The following is a 19,862-nucleotide window of genomic DNA, read 5'->3' on the forward strand; positions in this document are numbered from 1 at the left end:
TGGGTCAAATTCCAAATACTGCCACAAAATGCTTACTTTTCAGTATAACCATCAAAGCATGTAACTGCCATATTAAATAAGCTCTTTGGCAATGCATACAAGATGTTTGTATAATAAATGTGTTCGAGGAAAATCAAGAAATTAGTCTAATAAATGTCAGGATATGAAAAACATTAAAACATACCATGTTTACTCATGTAATAGTCGTGCTTTTTTTTTTTTTTTTTTTTTGTGCCAATTTTTCATTGTGAAAGTCTAGGTGCGACTGCTATGTGGGGAAATCTACTACACATATGATATTTGCGGCGGTAGGAATCTTTTATTAAAAACCAATTCATTAGTTTAGAACAAAAAAAAAAAATTTAAAAGGTTGTGTGCTCTTTCGTTTTAAGGAGAAATTTTGCTTATTTCAAATGTTTCAAAACTAGAGACAGAAAATACAATTATTCCATAACAACACTGTCTAAATATAAAACATACCAATTAATTTAATCCCTTCATTCTACTGTAAATGAATAGGATGAGAGGACTATTATCTAATAACATTAACATTTCAACAAGTCGTTGGAACCTACCTTCCTTTTTTAATAGCTTCTTAAGTTCCTTGAAAATTTCTCAGTAACTTTGGTACCTTTACTGTCATAATTTAACATATCATAACTTACCATACTTAACTGTCATAATTTAATGTTATTTATTAGAAAATACCCTGTCCACAGTTCTCCACTTATTGCAATTGCAACAAAATTATTCTTAAACATATAGATTGGCAATATTTGGAAGGTACTTTTAATGAATATATACGGTGTTTCATCTGAAATATCCATACTGTACTTTGTAAAAACAGTCTAAGTCATTTTTAATGCTTTTTCATTTGAATGTAAGATGACTGGGATGAAGACATTTTTGCACAGTAATATCCGATATCCAGTCAATGCTGTGTCTCAAAGTTTTATAATATTCAATATATGATGAGAAACTTTGTATATTTTGCTGGTACAACTTACCATTTCAATCACCATTTCAGATTTCAAAATTAAGAAAATAATTTAACATGAATTTTCTATTACAACTTTTTAAGTATAAAAAAAAAACATTCAAAATATTCATTCACATTTGTCAAAAAAGATGATTTAATGCATGTTTCATGTACGGTCTTCACAGCTGCTTACAAAGATGATTTATTTGTATATATTTTGTCTTCTTCATTATTAAGATGACTGAATTAGTTTTATATGCTCACAATAGCAGTCAAAGTGATAATTGCTATGGTTCTCAAGTACAGATGTCTCTAAATATAAAACTTTTCCCTTTAAATATTCATTTCTCTATAAAATTTCTCTTTTTCTAATTTTACTTGTTGCACACTTAAGATAGTGTTAAGAAAAGTAGCATCTTTTTGCAATAAAATTAAAATGCACTAGATTTAAAGATATAAGCTTTACCAGCAATCTATTTGACTGCTATTTTACCGTTTTACATTTCAAATCATATTATCGACAGCTGTAAAAAAATATTGGTAATTTGTTCTGATGATGCTAACTACTAGATTAATAGTAAAATTATACAGGATCCATCAGAAAAATCACACTTCAAGAGATGGTATCTGTGTTTTGCTTCTTTTTATTACAATATAGTATAAATTTCATTATAATAATATGGCCCTTATTCAACACGTCTGGCAACTAATGGCCACTGCTCTGAGACTTCAAGGACTTTGAGTAATTGTAAAAGTGTAGAAAGGTTGTATTAAACCCAAATTAACCTACAATATGTTTTTTTTTAAATTATTATTATGGAAAAGCACTCAAGAGGTATTTGCCTAAGGCAATTGGTGCCTTTGTGTAGGAATTTCTATGAGACGTTAGCTCATATACATGTCATGCAGGCAGAAAAACGAAAATGCCCATTTTACCAGGATTCAACCTTGGATGGAACTACCAGCATACAGCAACTTTAACCCTAAGCCAATGATGGGCCCTATGATATTAACTTATAATTATATGTTATATTATTCTATACTTAAATTCAGTACTAACACACAATAAAGAGTTTTCTTTTACTGAAGTATATATACATTTTTGATAGACCCTGTATTTTATATAATATGATTCAGAAACAAGACTAGGTAGCAGTATGCCACAGTATAATGCCAAATGCTCTGTGGAGGACTTTTTATGGTTCATATCCATGAAATGCTCATACAACCAATCATGAAAATGCTCATACAGCCAGCCCATTCACTGGAACTTGAACCCTGGACTGAATGACCAGTGTTCAGCGGCTGCTGGTGGGTAACACCCTCTGTATAAGCGAGATTTTTCTATATTTCTGAAGAGTTTTATACAAAAGAATTAAAGAATATTTCAGTAATGTTAAAAAATACATATTTTAAATAATGAAAATTTACTTCAAAAATTCACTTTGCAGAAAAATATGCACACATAATGCTAATGCTTTTATATAGTAAACCCATTTAAACACTAATACTTACATTTAAACAATTATTTTTGATACTGGTATATCAAGTAAATTTTTTCTCCCCTCCCCCCATTTTCTTTTGGTAATGGACTTATTTTCTATGTTGTTATTATTATTATTATTATTATTATTATTATTTTCCTGTGAAAAGAAGCGTTTTTAAATTTTTATAACTTTTTCAATAGACAATTGAATAAACCTAGAAAATGCTATTCCCATAATCATGTTATCCATTTCTTAACTGATGTTCCTTTAATCAGCAAACAATAAATAAAGCGAATAACTGCTGTAAATGAGACATGGCCATCTTCAAACCAATTTCCGATCAGCATTCTAACATTCTGCTTTAATTTTTTGCATTGTGTTTGCAAAAAATTCTGTTGTTTTAGAAGTTCAATTTCATAGAATGTGAATTTTTGCAATCACAGCTGTTGGGCAAAATGACATATTTCTTCTAAAATGCAATGCTTTCTTTCTTATCAACCAGTAAACTCTACAGTTCTGTTACAATTTGTTAACAGAAAAAAGTATATTCAATGCAAAAAGAATCACCAATTATAAAAATCACAGTTGAATTTCAAAAGTGCAAATTCATGTATATATAAAAAGATGTGAGCTAACCACATACCCAACTTCCCACATAAATATATTTTGGTGATAATTATTTTCCAATATACTGCATTGGCTCATGAATACTTTTTTGTGACTTTTCAGTGGAAGTGCCAATATAATCAGAAAACACCCTAAATACCATAATTTTACTTAGCAATTCATTCATATATTCCAATACTTTCGGTAAATGATTAATATAATTTATTTTATATTTACTTTAACACATTTAATTTTTAATTCATGTTTTTTCTCTTTACAACTTTTAAAAGAAGTTTTTTTTTTTTTTATTTTCTGTTCATTAATATCACATCCTTTTGCTTCCATCAGGAATAAATATCTTTGTAAGGTTTTGCAATACTTAATTCACAGTTATTGTTTGACAACCTGTTCATATACTCACATTAATTCATGCAAAATGTGACCTTCCATTTTCATTCTTCTGTTTTATTTATAATATTTAAATCATGTTTTATTTCAGATTTTAGACTATAGTGAGAGACTAATAGTGCGAGACATTTCCTTGACTTCAGTTTGTCAAGCAGAAACTTTTGCTACTTTTACACTGACATTAAATTAAATAAAGAAAATAAAATCACATAAAATTCAATCAAGAACATTTTTTTTTTAATTTGTTCTAGGTAAAAGTGATTAAAAAGTAAGTTAAAAAGTCCTGATAAAACAACTTTTGTAAAAAGAAATATGTTAGTAAATTTTACTTATGATTCAATTTAAAAAGTGAATATAAAGTAGTTTATCTGCTTTTAGAGTAAAATGTTAATAAATTAATACTAAATTATTAAATTAACTTCAACAACAAAAATAAAATCAACTTTTAACAATAAACTTTAACAACTTCAACAATCAATTTTTGAGAATTTCAACAATCAATATTAAAGAATCATGCATACAGCAGAATTCCAATACATCTCAAACCTAAATGTAATATCTCAACAGACCAAAAACAAAACAATATGGCGCTATTCTTTTAAGTGTGAAATCTGGTATAGACATAACTGATTCTTGGTGACTGTTGACTCTGGCTTCATTGGTAACTTGAAATAACAGTAACTCAGTTGAAACTAATTTTAACCAAAATAGGTGGGTATCATTTGACACAACACACTTCTAATGAAATGCAAATACTAGTTTAGTATTCATGCTAGTTTTGTAGAAGTCTGATTATTTAGGTTTAAGAAAACGTTGAAAGGCATTTTTGACAGCAGTGTCATTGTTAAACCATTTTTCCATCAAAAAATGACTTAAATATTTTTTAAAGTTACAGTCTGTTGGCAAGACGCCTAGTGAGTTGAGTAAATGAGGAAGAGCCTCATAGTGTAAAGTGCATAACTTTTAACTGTGGTTTTCACAGATGTTGTATGTTGTCAAAATCAGTCAACTATAATAAAAGCCAGACTATCCAGCATTCAACTAACTGAAAAGCTCAAGTAACCAGAATATTTCCATTTTTTTAAACATAAAATTAAGCAAATAAGAGATTTGTAACTTCATTATAAAGCACAAACATGACTACAATTTGAAACAAACAAAAATTGTAGCTAATCGGTGTTATTTAGCACCAACAATAGATATGCGTGATTTGTCTTTATGTAACCCCAATTAACTCTTAGTAAATCAATACAATTTTTGCTTTTAAAAAAAAAAAAAGCAGTATAAATTAACTGCTGTTTTTCTCAACTGCAGTTTTTGAAAAAGTTTCAAATTTGGGACCTGTCTTCAATAAAACAGCATGCAGTGGTTTCAAACTCTAAATGCATGTAGGCCACACACATAACATGAAATCAACCAACAGGACAGAACTTTTTTTCTGCGAAATAAAGATTGATTTTTACAAACATTACCAAAAAAACAAAATTAACTTAGTTTTAAACTTACTAAAAATATATCAGAACATACATAAACAATACGAAGATAATAATGCAAAAAATTATATTTAATTTCTATCTGAAATCTTTTTTGCTCTAGAATGAACTTTGGTACCTGCAGGATAGTTAATTTTTAGTTGTACTTTGCAATTCAAACTTATTGACTGCTGTATATATTAATATTTCTGATTCATATTTATCTCAGATAATTCTAAATCCTTTAATTAAACATTACATAATGTGGTATGCGTAAGTGCAACACAGCCACCAGAGGGCCTCATGAGCCAGCAGAGAGAGCGAAGTGAAAGATGAGTATGACGTATAGACAGACAGTCCTCTATCCCACATGAAGGTGGTAAAATGTCTCCACGGGAAGGTGGTAAGACGTAGGTCTACACATGAAGGTTTTAAATAATGAACTGTATGTTTCCACGAGGAGGTGGTAAATTGAACTGCATAATACGACAGCAAGTGCGAGTAGGCACTAAGCTCCTATGTTATAAAATTGGTAAAAGCTATCCAGAATCCTGTTTGTATTCAACAGCATTGTGACTCAATTTAATGTACCTTTTCTCTGTTATTTTCATTAAATGTTCTGTGGTGTGGAAAACGTTGGACTTGTTAATTCTTCTAGACTAACATCTTCAATTCCAATACCACAGAAAATCTGAGAGCCTGTCCGGGATACTTGGATACTTCAGAGAAGGTACTGTGAAAACTTTGCTTTATTTCTTTCTTGAAGATAGTGATACTTTTGTTTCATTTTTAAAATGAGCTTCTTAAATAATTTAAAGAAAAGTGATTTAACCCTTTCAGGGACGCAATGTTATAATTTTTTAAAAGTTTTGAAAAAGTAAGCATAATGACATGCAATGGTCCTATAGACAACATAAATGAGTGTAAAAAATTTTTTTTCGTCCCCCTTTATGGAAAGGAGACTGGTTTCGCCTTGAAACCAGCGCCCATCTAGAGCACTTAAGACTAAGCATTTGCTTATTTATCTTTACTTTAAAGTAACCCACATTGCAGATTATACTAGTAAATTACTGAACAACTAATGAAGTAAGTAATATTTCCATAAACACACATTTTTAATTATAAATAAAAAATTTAAAACAGGAAGAGACAAAAAGTAACTAATAATGCACTAAATTACTTACATAAAAATATGAAATATTTTTAAAAATTATGTTAAAAACTAAGACAATTATATGTGGAAATAAAATAAATTTAGATGTATACAAATATTTTACTATGAACTAGAAGAATGAGAAAAGCGACGGCTAAGAGAAGCAGAATAAAAACGCAACTGTGAGTGTTCTTCAGTGTGCTCTGTGTCTCTGTAAAAAATAAGAAATGTTTTCCCTCTCTCAAAATCTCCATAAATCCTCATCTTTGAAGCCACTCAAATGAAGATATGGTGCAACTGCTTACAGCAGTGATCTGAAAGCAATAAACACAGCTGTAAAAAATCTCGCGACTGCGTCATCTGATCATTTCTTCGATGTCTCAGAGGGGCGGTGGTTTCATACTGAAACCGCGCTGAAAACATTCAAAATTAAAAGGGTTCCATTACTTTTTTTTGTGAACTAAGGACATTTCATTAATCATTGATGCCTGCTTATAAAATATATTGTGAAAAAATTAAAAATTGTTGTGTTTTTTGTCCTTAAAATAGCCCAAAGAGAACAGTGACAAAAACACAGTATTTTTGAACGATTCGTATATATTAATGGATGCCCAAAAAGGTTTAGTGCTGCCATCTGTTATCAGCTTTAAGAAGTGATTTAATTTTAGCAGCGGTTTTGAGAAAATGAAACCAAATTTTCTAAATTAAAAAAAATGTTGAAAATGTGGTTTCAAGGCAAAACCATCGCCCCTGAAAGGGTTAAAAGTAATTGCGGAACAAATTAGACAGAATGTTCCAGAAAATGCTAAAAATGCTGACTTTAGAAAAATTATCAAAAATTCTGGTGTCTTCAAAACGAACATTGAATTTCATGACGTGGTCAAAAGAGGATCGGACGCCTACAAGTAATGAACACTATCTGTTAGAGATTGAATGCCTTAAATTAGCTCAAATTGAGAAGCAGACTGAGCTAGAAAATTTCAAATCACAATCATTATCAGGTGATAGAAGAAGCATGCAGACTAGTGTTGAAGATATCATTAAAAGCATCAAAACACTAACTATAGCTGTACCCCAGAAACCGGAAGCTCTGCATTTGTTTTTTCAGTCACTTGAGAAAGCTTTTACTACTAAAAGCATACCAGTGGAGTTAAAATCAGAAGTGTTGATTAATTTATTAGGTGATAAATGTAATAATGTTTTAACGTACGTTTCTGAACAAGAGATCGCAGATAATGATAAATTAAAATCATTAATATTGAAAGAATTTCAGCCGACACCCCGTGAATGTTTGAACAATTTTAAAAATGCACAGAGACATTCGTCTGAATCGCATGTTCAATTCGCGGCTCGACTCAGTGCAACTTTAAATTATTATTGTAAGTTAAGAGAGGTAGATGTCTTTAAGAAATTGTGTAATCTTATTGTATCTGATAAGTTGTATGAAACTCCGGATTCTAAAACAAAGGAAAATATTAGTGTTCGGGAAGGCCAGAGTTGGTTCCAACCAAAATGTTGGGGAGAGAATGTGATTTATTTTATTCATCCAGGGGTAAATCTTTAGCTGATACCAGTAACACGTGAATCGACGCCTAAAAAAAAAAATAAAAAATAAAAAGCTTAATTTTTCCAAAAACAATCTTAGCTCAGAGCAATTTCAAGGATTCAGAGAAGCTTGTAAATCAAAAAAGTAGTAAAACAGAACATATTTGCTATGTATGCGGGAGTAACGAAGAATTGTCATGACGTGATGACCATGCATGCGCAGTTTTAGCCCGACTGCCTGCAGCGTCTCTCTCTCATATGACTTACTAGAGAAGAGTAGCGAAGTAACGAAGGTAACCTGCTGTATGCCAGTGTGATGTTAAATGTGGTTCTATTTTTGTGTTAATCATTTGTTCTTGTTTTGTTCGTGTGTTAATAAAGTTTTTGTGCCGTTAAAATGGCTGGTTTATGCAATGCCCACATTTAGTTAGTGCATGTTCAGGAAACACATATAGAGAACTTGCCCAAGAAGCAGAATATGACAGTGGTGTCAGAAAAGGAGAATATGCCATTCTTCAAAGTTCACAAGTAAACGCGTGAGTCTTCAGAAAGGTAAGAAGTACTTTGTTCAATTTATTTTGTGGTACAGTGAAAGTCAAGGTTACAAAATGGCTGAAGAGCTAACGAAATCTAAGAAAGAACGGAAAGTCATTTGTTCACCCATTACTAAAGTAACAAGTTCCATTGAATCATTAATTGCAGTCGGTAACTTCGAAGACCTAGAAAAATTAATGGAAAATTTAAAAGTAAAAGCTATTTCTTTGAGAGCATTAGATGAAAAAATTAAAACTTTGACTGATGTTAATGACATTGAAACAGAAAGTGTCTTGGAATACGAAGAAAAGACTGCGAAATGGTGTTATAGAGGCACAAAATTATTGAAAGAAAAAGAAATAGCAATAATTCCCTAGTTTCTAATGCTTCTTCTAATTATAGTAACAATTTATCTATTTCTAGTGTCGATAGAAGTTCTGATTATAATGCTAAATTGCCAAAGATTATGATTGATAAATTTTATGGAAATGCTAAAGTGTGGCAAACATTTTCCAATTCTTTTGACACGACAATAAATCAAAATGAAGAACTATCTAAAGTAGATAAGTTTAATTACTTGCTTAGCCTGTTAGACAGTGCAGCTTTAAAAGCGATAGAAGATTTTTCTTTATCGCCAGAAAATTACAGCAAAGCTTTTAAAATTCTTAAAGACAGATATGGACGAAAAGATCTCCTTATTAATTCTTACATGCATAAACTCTTAAATTTATGACCTGTCCGAAGTTCTAATGATATTAATTCTTTGAGGGAATTATATGACACCTGCAACGTACAAGTAAGGTCACTAAATTCGATAGGGGTCAAAAGTGAATCGTATGGAAATTTACTATACCCTTTGTTAATGAAATGTATACCTCAGAATATAACGCTTGATTTTGCTTGTCAAAACACAGATGAGGAAACTTTTAATGTCGACGACCTCATGAAATTTCTAAAGTGAGAAATTGAAAGTCGCGAACGAACTTCATTAAATGTATTTTATTCTAAGAGTTACGCTAATTCTCTCGAAAAGCATTCACAACCCAATGAAAAGCGAAACAACTTCCACACTCAGAATTCATTCATTGTCAACAAGCTTGGCACCAGCTATTCCCCTAATGTAAACAAAATTGCAGCTGTTTGAACGTTTCATTTTGTGTTTTGTGAAAGCGGAAATTATGTTTCAGAAAAATGCGTTATGTCCCCGGAAGAAAGAAAAAAAAGAGTTTAAAAGCTTCTAATTGGTGCTTTCTTTGTTTCAAAAGGAATTGTAGAACAAAAAATTGTCCTTCTCAATTAAAATGTTCAAAATGTACTTCTAAGTATCATAATATATTGTTGCAGGAAGATAAGGAAAAGGTTGCTAAGGAAGAAATTAAGAATAATTCTAATGCCGTAACAGCAAAGATTTCTTCTAAATATTTTACTGCGAATCAAGAAGTTAAGGAATTAATGGGTGACTTGCCAACTGAACAATTAACCGTTGTCAAGGCTGACATTGTACCAGAAAAATACTGTACGCCACATGGAAGTGTTATCCTCTCGTCAGCTTTCGCACAATCTTTAAAAGTTCCTCTCATTAACCTACCTTTAGTAATGTATTCAGAAGATGATAAATTTGTGTCACCTATTTTTATAACATGTGCAATGGTGGATAAGTTATATAATGATTTACTCTTGTCGTTAAGTGCTTTTAATGAGTTAAGGGGAGATGCTAAACGAAAGTTTAATTTTGAATGCAAAAATGTAAACATTACTAATGATAGTTTTGTTGAAGTGCCTTTCCATGACACTCAAAATTTTGATGAAATACTTAACTATGATAGGGAAAACCTAAATAATGAAAAATGTAATGAAACTGTTAATAAAATAATAGATTGTTGTGCTCTTGTATATGAAGATACAGGTAAGGTTGATTCCAAAGGTAGCACGAGACACGGTCAATGTGTTTCGGATTCAAAACTGTTTCGAGTTAAACAAATGAATGATCCATCTTTAAAAACATGCTGGCAAAATGCTAAGAACGGAAGTAATAACTTTATTGTTATTGACAACTTTTTGTATCATAAAGATAAAATTTTAGGAGAGAGAGTTCACCAGTTAGTCGTTCCTAAAGAAAGAAGAAAATAAATTTTGGACTTAGCTCATTCTAGCTTATGGGGAAGTCACCTGCGAACCAAGAAGACAGTCGAACGTTTGAGATATTCCTTCTATTAGCCTGAAATCAAGAAAGATGTAAATGAATATTTCAATACTTGTACTTCTTGTCAACTTCAAGCGAAAAAGCGTCCTTTTGATGAAGTTCCGATTACGCCAGTAACATGTCCTAAAGAACCATTCCAGGTAATTAATGTGGATATCCTTGGACCTGTAGAGCCAAGCTGTAGAGATTATAAGTATGTTCTATGTGCTGTTGATCAATGTACAAGATGGCTCGAGGCGGTGCCATTGAAGAATTTGAATGGCAAAGCAATATGCGATGCGTTGTTGCAAATCTTTTCATGCACAGGAATCCCTCAGATTGTTGCTTCAGATCAAGGAACTAATTTTACTGCTTTGTTGACTCGAGTTTTTTAAAAGGATCGGATCATCTCCAAGGTTTTCGACTCCTTATCATCCAAGTTCAAATGGCCTTGTAGAAAGATTTAATGCTGTTTTAAAGAGAATAATACATCATACATACCATTAGGGAACATTCCAAAGAATGGGAGAAGCATCTACCATACTTACTTTGGGCTTATCGAGAAGTTCCTAATGCTATGTTGGACTTATCAAGAAGTTCCTAATGCTATAATAGTCCTTTCCAGATGCTTTATGGAAGATGTCATAATGGCCCTTAGTCTATCTTGAAAACGTCATGGACTGTTGAAACTCCTGTTCCTCATGGACAGTTAAGCTCAGTTACCAATTATCTGAATGATTTGAAGATGAAATTGGAAAAAGCTGCTGAGTACGCAACTTACATATGTTGGAAAGCAACAAGCTTATGCATTTTACCATAACCGAAAGACTTGTCGTAAAGAATTCAAGGAAGGTGACAGCGTTATAATTTTAATCCCTGATAGTCAAAACAAAGTTTATGCCAGATGAATGAGACCTGCTACAATCATCAAAAAGCATACTGATTATAGTTACATAGTACAAATGCCTGACAATTCCTCGAAGCACGTTCATGCAAACAAGATACGAGAGTTGAATACCAATGTAAATAATGTCGGTGTGATATATGATACATATATTGTCTTTGGCGAAGTTGAAAACATTCCAAGAATTGTGCCACGGAAAGCAAAAAAACACTATTCTAATGAGGAATGTGATTTTACGCACCTTGAACAGCATAAGAGGAAAGAACTTCTTAAAATTTATTTTTTAAATTTTAAGAAGACATAAGAACCTAAGATCTATTATTCCGAAAATCGCCAATGTTGCAGAACATAACATGAAACTTAAGCCTGGAAGTATGCCAAAAAAGCAGAAATCGTTTCGGATACCTAAGTTCTAAAAAATGAAGTTGATTGACAAATAGATAAGTTATTACAGCTAAAGCTAACAGCTGAATCAGAAAGTAAATATGTGCATCCAGTAGTTTATGTGTCAACAAAATGGAATGGTAACATTATGTGTAGACTAAAAGCCTATGCTGAGTTTACTGATGACGTGATTTTGATATGATTATATTTTCCAGTGAGTGAAGAATGACTGACGTTATGAACTATGAACTATAAGACATTTAGTGTGAAATTTTTTTTTATTTAAATGCTAAGCTTTGGGTTTTTCTTTTCCTAATGTTATGTAATATGTTTAAAGATTTAGCCAGGATTTGCTAAGTATTATGTTTAATTTTAAATGATTGATTTGTATTGTCTTGTTTTTATGATTATGTGAAAGATTTAAGTTCGAAAATTTCATGAATGTAATTTTGTTTTGTTTCAAAAAATGTTTATATGTGGATTCGACAGGTCATTGAAGGACACAATAAAATCTTTTAGAGGGGAGGTGTCATGACGTGATAACCACGCATGCGTAGTTTTAGCCTAACGGCCTGCACAGCCTCTCTCTCTCTCTCTCATATGACTCACTAGAGAAGAGTAGCGAAGTAACGAAGGTAACCCACTGTATGCCAGCGTGATGATAAACGTGGTTCTATTTTTATGTTAATCGTTTGTTCTTATTTTGTTCGTGTGTTAATAACGTTTTTGTGCCGTTAAAATGGCTGGTTTATGTAATGCCCACATTTAGTGCACGTTAAGGAAACACATATCCAGCCCAAGAAACATAATATGACGGAAATTATTTCATTTTGCGAGAAATTGCCCCAAACATCTAGAAAAGGAGGAACATTTGTCTCTAAAAAAGGTAGCTGGGTTAAAGATTAAAGATTGGATCGAATAATGCAGCTAGAAATCAGTTAGAATTTATTGAACTGTTGATTGATGGTAAGAAAATAAAATGTTTAATAGATTCTGGACGTGAATCGATAGTTGTAAAGTAATCTCTTTTTCCAAATAAAATATCATGTGGATGTATAGAACTCAAAAGTTTGTTGGTTAAAGCTGAAACGGCTAAGTTTATTTTTTCTTTATGTGAAAGCGAAAAACAAAAAGAGATAGAAGCAGCAATGGTCTCTGACCTAATAACAGAATGTGTTATGCTGCCTTCATGTCTAGCTAACATCTGGTCTGATGGAGTGATGATTACGCAATATGAAAATGATTCCATCTCTTCGGAAAGGAATTTTTTGTCTTTTATTTCTGCAGCCATTGAGGGAGACAGCGAAAGAGATTTATTGAAAGAGATTTATCGCACATTAAGGATAAAGAATTACACAATACTGTTTCAACTCTTATTAATGAGTATAAACCCTTAGAAAAGCTGCGCAGTACAGACTTAAAAATGAAAATAATATTAAAGGATGAAATTCCAGTTTCTCAGCGTTCGAGGAGAATTCCTTTTGCTGACCAAAAAATTGTTGATGATCAAATAGATGAATGGTTAAAGGATGGGATTATAAAGCCATCATGTTCAGAATATGCTTTGCCAATTGTTTTGTGTAGAAAAAAATAGGCAAGACACAAATTTGTGTTGACTTCAGGCAATTCAATAAAAAAATAGTTAAGGATTCTTTACCCATGGCACAAGTAGAAGAGGTTTTAGATCGTTTGGATGAAGCACTAAATATTTGGCATTTATTACACATGCAGGTTTGTACGAATTTCTAAAAGCACCTTTTGGTTTGTGCACGTCCCCTAGTGTGTTCCAAAGATTTAGTTATAATGTGTTTAGAGATTTAATTCGGGATGATACTGTTTTTACTTACATGGACGATTTTATTATTCCAGCACGAAACAAGAAAGAAGGTTTAGAAAAGTTAAAACGCATTTTAGAAGTAGCCAAAGAATACGGTTTGGAGATCAATTTTAAGAATGCCAGTTTTTAAAAAGAAAAATAGAATTTCTCGGGTATGTTATTAAGGATGGTACAATTCACCCCTCTACTGAAAAAAACCAGGGCTGTTCAAAATTTCCCGGAACCCAAAAACCTTAAGCATATTCAGTTTCTTGGGTCTTAACTGGGTATTTTAGGAAATTTATTGCCAACTATTCAAAAATAGTGAAACCACTAAGTGATCTTCTTCGTAACAGAGCAGAATTTAAATTTGGACCTGAGCAAAATGATGCATTTAATAAATTGAAAGAACTTTTATTGACAAGTCCGGTTCTTCATATTTTTAAACAAGGAGCATCATTAGAATTGCATACAGATGCAAGCAGTCATGATTTCGGCACTGTATTGCTACAAAAGTCAGATGATGGACAGTTACACTCCATTTACTTCATGAGTGAAAAAACTAGCCTCCAACAAGAGAAGCTATCCAGTTATGAGCTTGATCTTTATGCTATAGTAGAAGCTCTAAAGAAATTCAGGAATTACCTTTTAGGATTTTAGGTCAGAATAGAATAATTACGGATTGTGACGCTTTCCATATGTTTAAGAAGGATTTAACTCCTAAAGTGGCGAGATAGGTGTTACTTCTAGAAGAATTTGACTATGAAATTGTTCACAAATCTGGGCAGCAAATGAAGCATGTGGATTCATTAAGTGAAATGCCGTCATGATGGTTACTTGTTCTCAGGGAGAAGTTAACTTGTTTTCAGGGAGAAGTTACGGCAAAAATTGCAGCTGCGCAAAGAAGTGATGAGCGTCTCCAGTTGCTAAAATCCTTAGTCGAGCAAGGACTAAAGAAAGATTTTCTAGTGAAGAATGATATACTATACAAGTTTGACAATGGTCGTGAGCTACTTGTGGTACCCAAAGCATTAGAGCTAGAAATCATACGTAGTATCCATAACAAGGGACACTTGTGACACTTGTCAGCCACAAATTTGTGATATTCATTTGCACCACCTCTGTTCATTTGCACCCACTGCGAAATGTAACTGGAATGCCAGTGGAGCTGTTCTTTCAAACTTCTGCTGGAATGACAAGTGCAAGTTTGGCACTTGTCACAACAAGATCTACAACAAGTTTCATGATCAACAGACTTTTATCAACAAATATGATGTTTTACTTAAGTATTTATGTTTGGAATCCCCTTTCTTCCTTCAAAATCTCGCATAATTTATATGTAGGGTTTAATATTCAAATTGGTAACACATAAAATGACTCATTTTACAATTTTAGACTGAAATTTTTTTCTTCTATTCTTTCATGGCTTTTCTACCATGAACTGCAATTTTTATAGGCTCAATTATTCAGAATTTTTGCATATCCAGAATCTGGTATTTCCCGAGTTTTCCAGATAGCTGTGTTTCTACTGTATATCGTGTTGACCAATCCACGATGCTAAAAATGTAATTTTTGATGCAAACTATAATAACTGGGAACAATATTTGTTTACATTAATTAGTTATTAGTCTTACCAATTTTAAAAAGGATACTAGCAATGCATTATAGATCAGTCACCAATGTCTCAGCACTGGTAGAGGCTTCATCAAAAACTAGACCTTGAAGAGACTGATAACGATTAGAGTATAAAATTTATTTTTTGTTGCATGTTTCTTTCTGAACCAAAAAAAAATATATATATATATATTTCTGTTCTAGGAAGACACAGAAGTGCAAACTTGCAGAAGAGACAACTTTTTTAATGAATTCACTTATCGACTATCTCAATTTTTCAATTGCTTGCAACAGATGGAAAATTGGCAATACTGTAAACCTTATTTTTCTGCCATGTATCTTACAATATGATGAAAGATTAGCCTTAAGCCACTGATGGCAAAAAATTTAGTTTGAATGATTTAATTTTTTTCTTTAAAATTGTAATACACATTGTGGTACTCAAAATTTTCTACTGAAGACAAATGTACAAGGTTCCAACCACAAAAGCTCTTTATAAATACTGAAAGTGCAGTGATATTATAATGCAGTGAACTAAAGGTTAATTATTCATATAAATTTCAAATTAAACTTGGAAGAAAAAAACACCAATGCAAAATTTAAAATTAGATAAAAAAAGCAACCTTAGTTTGGCATAGATTTTAAATAAAACTCTTTTAATTTTGAAGATAATCTCACAAAGCCTCTTCCTTTTCTCTGTCAGTCCTCACATTTTTACATGAATCTAAGCTCCTGAAGAAAGAGGACTTTATGTCTGATTGCCTTCAAAATCTACAGAATTGTATTATAAATCTATATCAAACTAAGGCTGTTTTTTTAGGGGGGCCTATGTTTAAATTTCAAATGCTAATTCTGCATATAAAAAATATAGTTTCTACCTGAGCCAATGCCTTTTAGTAAGAGGAGTATGACAACATATAGTATCATATTGATCTGCAATCCATACTATGAGAATTATATAAAAAGCAGTTGTTGAATCATTGAAGAACTCGGACATTATAGCTTCCATTCCTAAAAAATAAATTCAAAAGCAATATCATTAGCCAATGAAATATTTATCAATAAAGTATGCTAGAATTTAAAACTGGAAAAAAAATGCAATTAGAACATATTATTAAATGCAAAACATCTGTAAGTTAATACTTTTGAAGATTGAATGCAACAGTTTTTTTCAGCTATACAGAGATCTAACATAAGGATTAACAGTGAAAACCACATTTTGAGAAAAATTTATTGCTATTATCATTAGTAAGAACAGTAATGCTAAAGACATATAAGCTAGATTGTTTGCAAAGCATATCACAGAACTTTACAGATTATGCATAATCATTTCTTTTACTATCCAATACAACATATTCAATTTCTTATGATCCACATCAAATATTGTAACAGCATGAGGTTTCACTTTCTTGTGACATAATTTTACTATTATGTCACAACATAGACAAAGAAAATTATGCATTGATCACAATTATAATTGTCACATTATCACTTTCCTTTTTTTCCCTGTGGGAATGGAAGAATGTAGAAATGTAAGGACTGTTATAAGAAATATGGCCATTCCATTAAAGCTAGGTAGCTAGATAGCAGAAAATTTCATACAAAACCAGTTCATGAAACTGTCACAGCCTCACCTCAGAGCAGAAACAATTCAGACACTAAAATCAATTTTTTAGAGTTGAAGAAAAGTACATTATTACTTGTTTTCCTATTTTGCATGGAATGAAACACATCAAAATTCCTCAGTAATTGACATGAGGTAATGAAATCATGAACATAAATGAGATATTTTACACATATTTCTATGTTTATTTCTTTCTTAAAAGGGTAACTACTGTTTATAGTGTAGAAGTTAAAATATGAAAAATAAACATTATGTCATTATCACTGCACAACACTTATTTTCTCCATCTCATTAGCTAACTATAGATCAAGTCTGCCATTACTTGTATGCCTCTCAAGAAGCAAAACACAACAACTGGAAATAAAGGAAAAAAAGCAATTAAAGGACTCTATCATCTGCTGCAAATGTCATTACCATCGTTATGACACAAGGCATGAGAGTTACAATTACTCTGAAGTACCTATTCTAAAGTAAAAAATTATACTTATATCAACATATTATTTAAAATGTCTGTGCATATTATTAGCATTACATTAAAAACATAATCATATATTCCTGACTGAATTGAAAATGATTAAAAAGTATATTGTAAAGAAATTGAGATATTAAAAAAGTAGCTGAAGACCCACAGGCTCTACATATATTATAACATAATTTGCTTGTTATATACATAGTTCACATATTCAGCATCAGTGGCTGACATTTCCATTTAGTGACTTAAAATGAATAAAAATAATAGCTTTTAGTCCCTTTCTCAAATCCTAATTTGTTTCTTAATTTGATGCAAACTGCAATAAATTTTAAAATATTACTCTAGAATCAGCAGATATTGCCCTAAACAGAGATGTTTCACTGACACTTGGTTCTTTTATGCACTCTTTTCATACAGCTAATGGACTCCAATATAGTCTACACAAGTTCTTTGCTCATCTAACTTTTCATCCAAAAGTGAAATTAAAAGAATAAAAAAATTATGATAGAAATATAAAACATGACCAACAAAAAAACTAATGTCCATACACATTCCTTATAAAAATTCTGAGGCCTTTTCCTTTTCAATTGCTAATTAACAACCAAAAAATATGCTAATATTGAACATCCAACATCTTAATGACAATCAGCAATTATCAACACTTTGGTCAGCATACATTAACACAACAGTCAGCACTGTACTATGTGCATTTTTAATGCACAGAAGTTATGGAGAGTACTGGTGCAACAATTTACAACTAGAGTTTTAATAATATAATCAGTAGTAGTGGCCCATACATTACTAAAATTTCTAATAAATTACCACAGCACAAAGAGCAATGGATTAAACCTGGAAGGCAAACAGTAATAATACATTCATCTAAATTGATTTTAATTAATGCAATACTGAGAAATAGTTATTGCAATATTGAGAAATAGTTATGTTGAAATAATACACTGAAATCATAACTAAATATGGAAATAAAGTGTTTTCTTTTTATTAGCAACATACAAGTAAAATCTACTACTGCTTTTTTAAATACTTTGCATCATTACATGAGCATCAGGTATCAAGATTAATATAAGATGACAAAATGCTTTATGTGTTGTTATCTACAGAAACATAAATATCATGGTATGTAATGCATATAAATCAATACTACCTCGTATCAACTTTTACTTACCAACTAATGCTAAAACAACAGTTAGCAAAGGAGCAGCTGGAAAACTAACACTTGTATTAAATTCAAATACATGCAGCAGTTCAACTATGTAAGACAAAATTCAAAAATTAAAATTTATGAGAAGGTGCCTTTAAACATAAATCTAAAACAAGAGACAAATACACAATAACAGATTACTTAAATTTTTATAATACCAAAAAATAAAAAAATAACTTTAGAAATAAATAAACATATTATGTTTTATTTTAATTTAAAAAATCAATTTCATGTTTGTTTAGCAAATGTAAATAAAAAGATGCACATATATGAGGAAAATATTAAAATTTCACTATGCTGCTACTTTTAAATTAATACCAGATCCATAAAATAAGAAAAAATATTTCCAATAATGTTATGTTACACAAAATGTTATTCAAACAGGTAATGGCATATAAAAAAAAACTCACACAAATAAATAAATAAATAAAATCTAAAGTTTTCAGATTTTAAATTAAGTCCAAAGAGGCTCTTTTTAACATTTTCAGTCTTACCTTTACTTAATAAATATCTCTTCTTTGCACTTAAACCATAAAATTCAGTTCAAGAGCAATATCACCAAATAATTTTAAAATGAGCGTATCTTTAGAATTTCCGATACACTGTCTCACGCGCTGGAGATTAAAATGTTTTTTTCTGTACAACGTTGCCATTGCTTGCTTTGAAATCCTTGCGTTTGTTAATGAAAAATTCATTAAAGTTTTAAAAAATATTAAATCAATAGTAAAACAAATTCTAAATTTCAAATTTGGGCTTCCAGATGCCCATATTCGGGTGGAAACATTCAATACTCAAAATTTGATGGCTCTAGGTACCGCTGTTTTATCACAATAACATACATACATTTATGTAGATTCTTCAATATTTCATTTCATTAAATATAATACAGGGTGATAATATTTGCTGGCAACAATTTGAAAAGTGAAACAATGCTTGTAGTGAATCAATGCAAAATGCCAAAACGAAATTAATAATCCTTCTGGGCAAATTTTGGACTAATAATAATAATTACTCAAATAAATTCTGGTAACTAATATTTTAAACAAATTTAAAAAACCTTAAACCAAGTTATTTGTCTGATAAAAAAGTTTTGCATTTAAAAATGAATCCAAAAGATATAAAAATAATATAAAGAACACACATAATGAAATTAAAAAGAGAAACTTACTTATGAACATGAAAATCTGGTGATGCGAGTACCTTAACAACATTGAAATGGATAAAGTCTAAAAAAATTAATAATTTTTAATTAAAATGTATTAAAAATATTAACAAAAATTTTATAAAAAATGTATTAAAAATATACAACAAATACATCTCACAGTATGTTTAAAAAATTACTTTTGTAATTTACTGTAATATTTTCACACACCAGATGAGAAATTTCTTAATTAAACACAGTTATAAACTTATAGAAAACATTTAAACTTTAAATGTCACATAAAACGTTCAAATAATTATTA

At 30.8% G+C, this 19,862-nt stretch overlaps 1 protein-coding gene across 5 annotated transcripts in view; it reads right to left on the bottom strand.

Moving 5' to 3' along the window:
- LOC118185875 (membralin-like) overlaps positions 1 to 19,862 on the bottom strand; it is a 209,952-nt gene that overhangs the window by 43,435 nt on the left and 146,655 nt on the right. For all 5 annotated transcript variants that reach the window (XM_085825395.1, XM_035355796.2, XM_035355795.2 and 2 more), the window contains exons 7-9: positions 19,568 to 19,625; positions 18,364 to 18,447; positions 15,963 to 16,095 (exon numbers count right to left, since the gene is read on the bottom strand). In XM_085825395.1, coding sequence (XP_085681521.1) covers positions 15,963 to 16,095; positions 18,364 to 18,447; positions 19,568 to 19,625 — 275 coding nt within the window. The remainder of the gene's footprint in view (positions 1 to 15,962; positions 16,096 to 18,363; positions 18,448 to 19,567; positions 19,626 to 19,862) is intronic.

Source organism: Stegodyphus dumicola, chromosome 10, assembly GCF_044657685.1.
Source record: "Stegodyphus dumicola isolate Sdum_Otavi_A_Nest chromosome 10, ASM4465768v1".
NCBI classification, from domain to species: Eukaryota; Metazoa; Arthropoda; class Arachnida; order Araneae; family Eresidae; genus Stegodyphus; species Stegodyphus dumicola.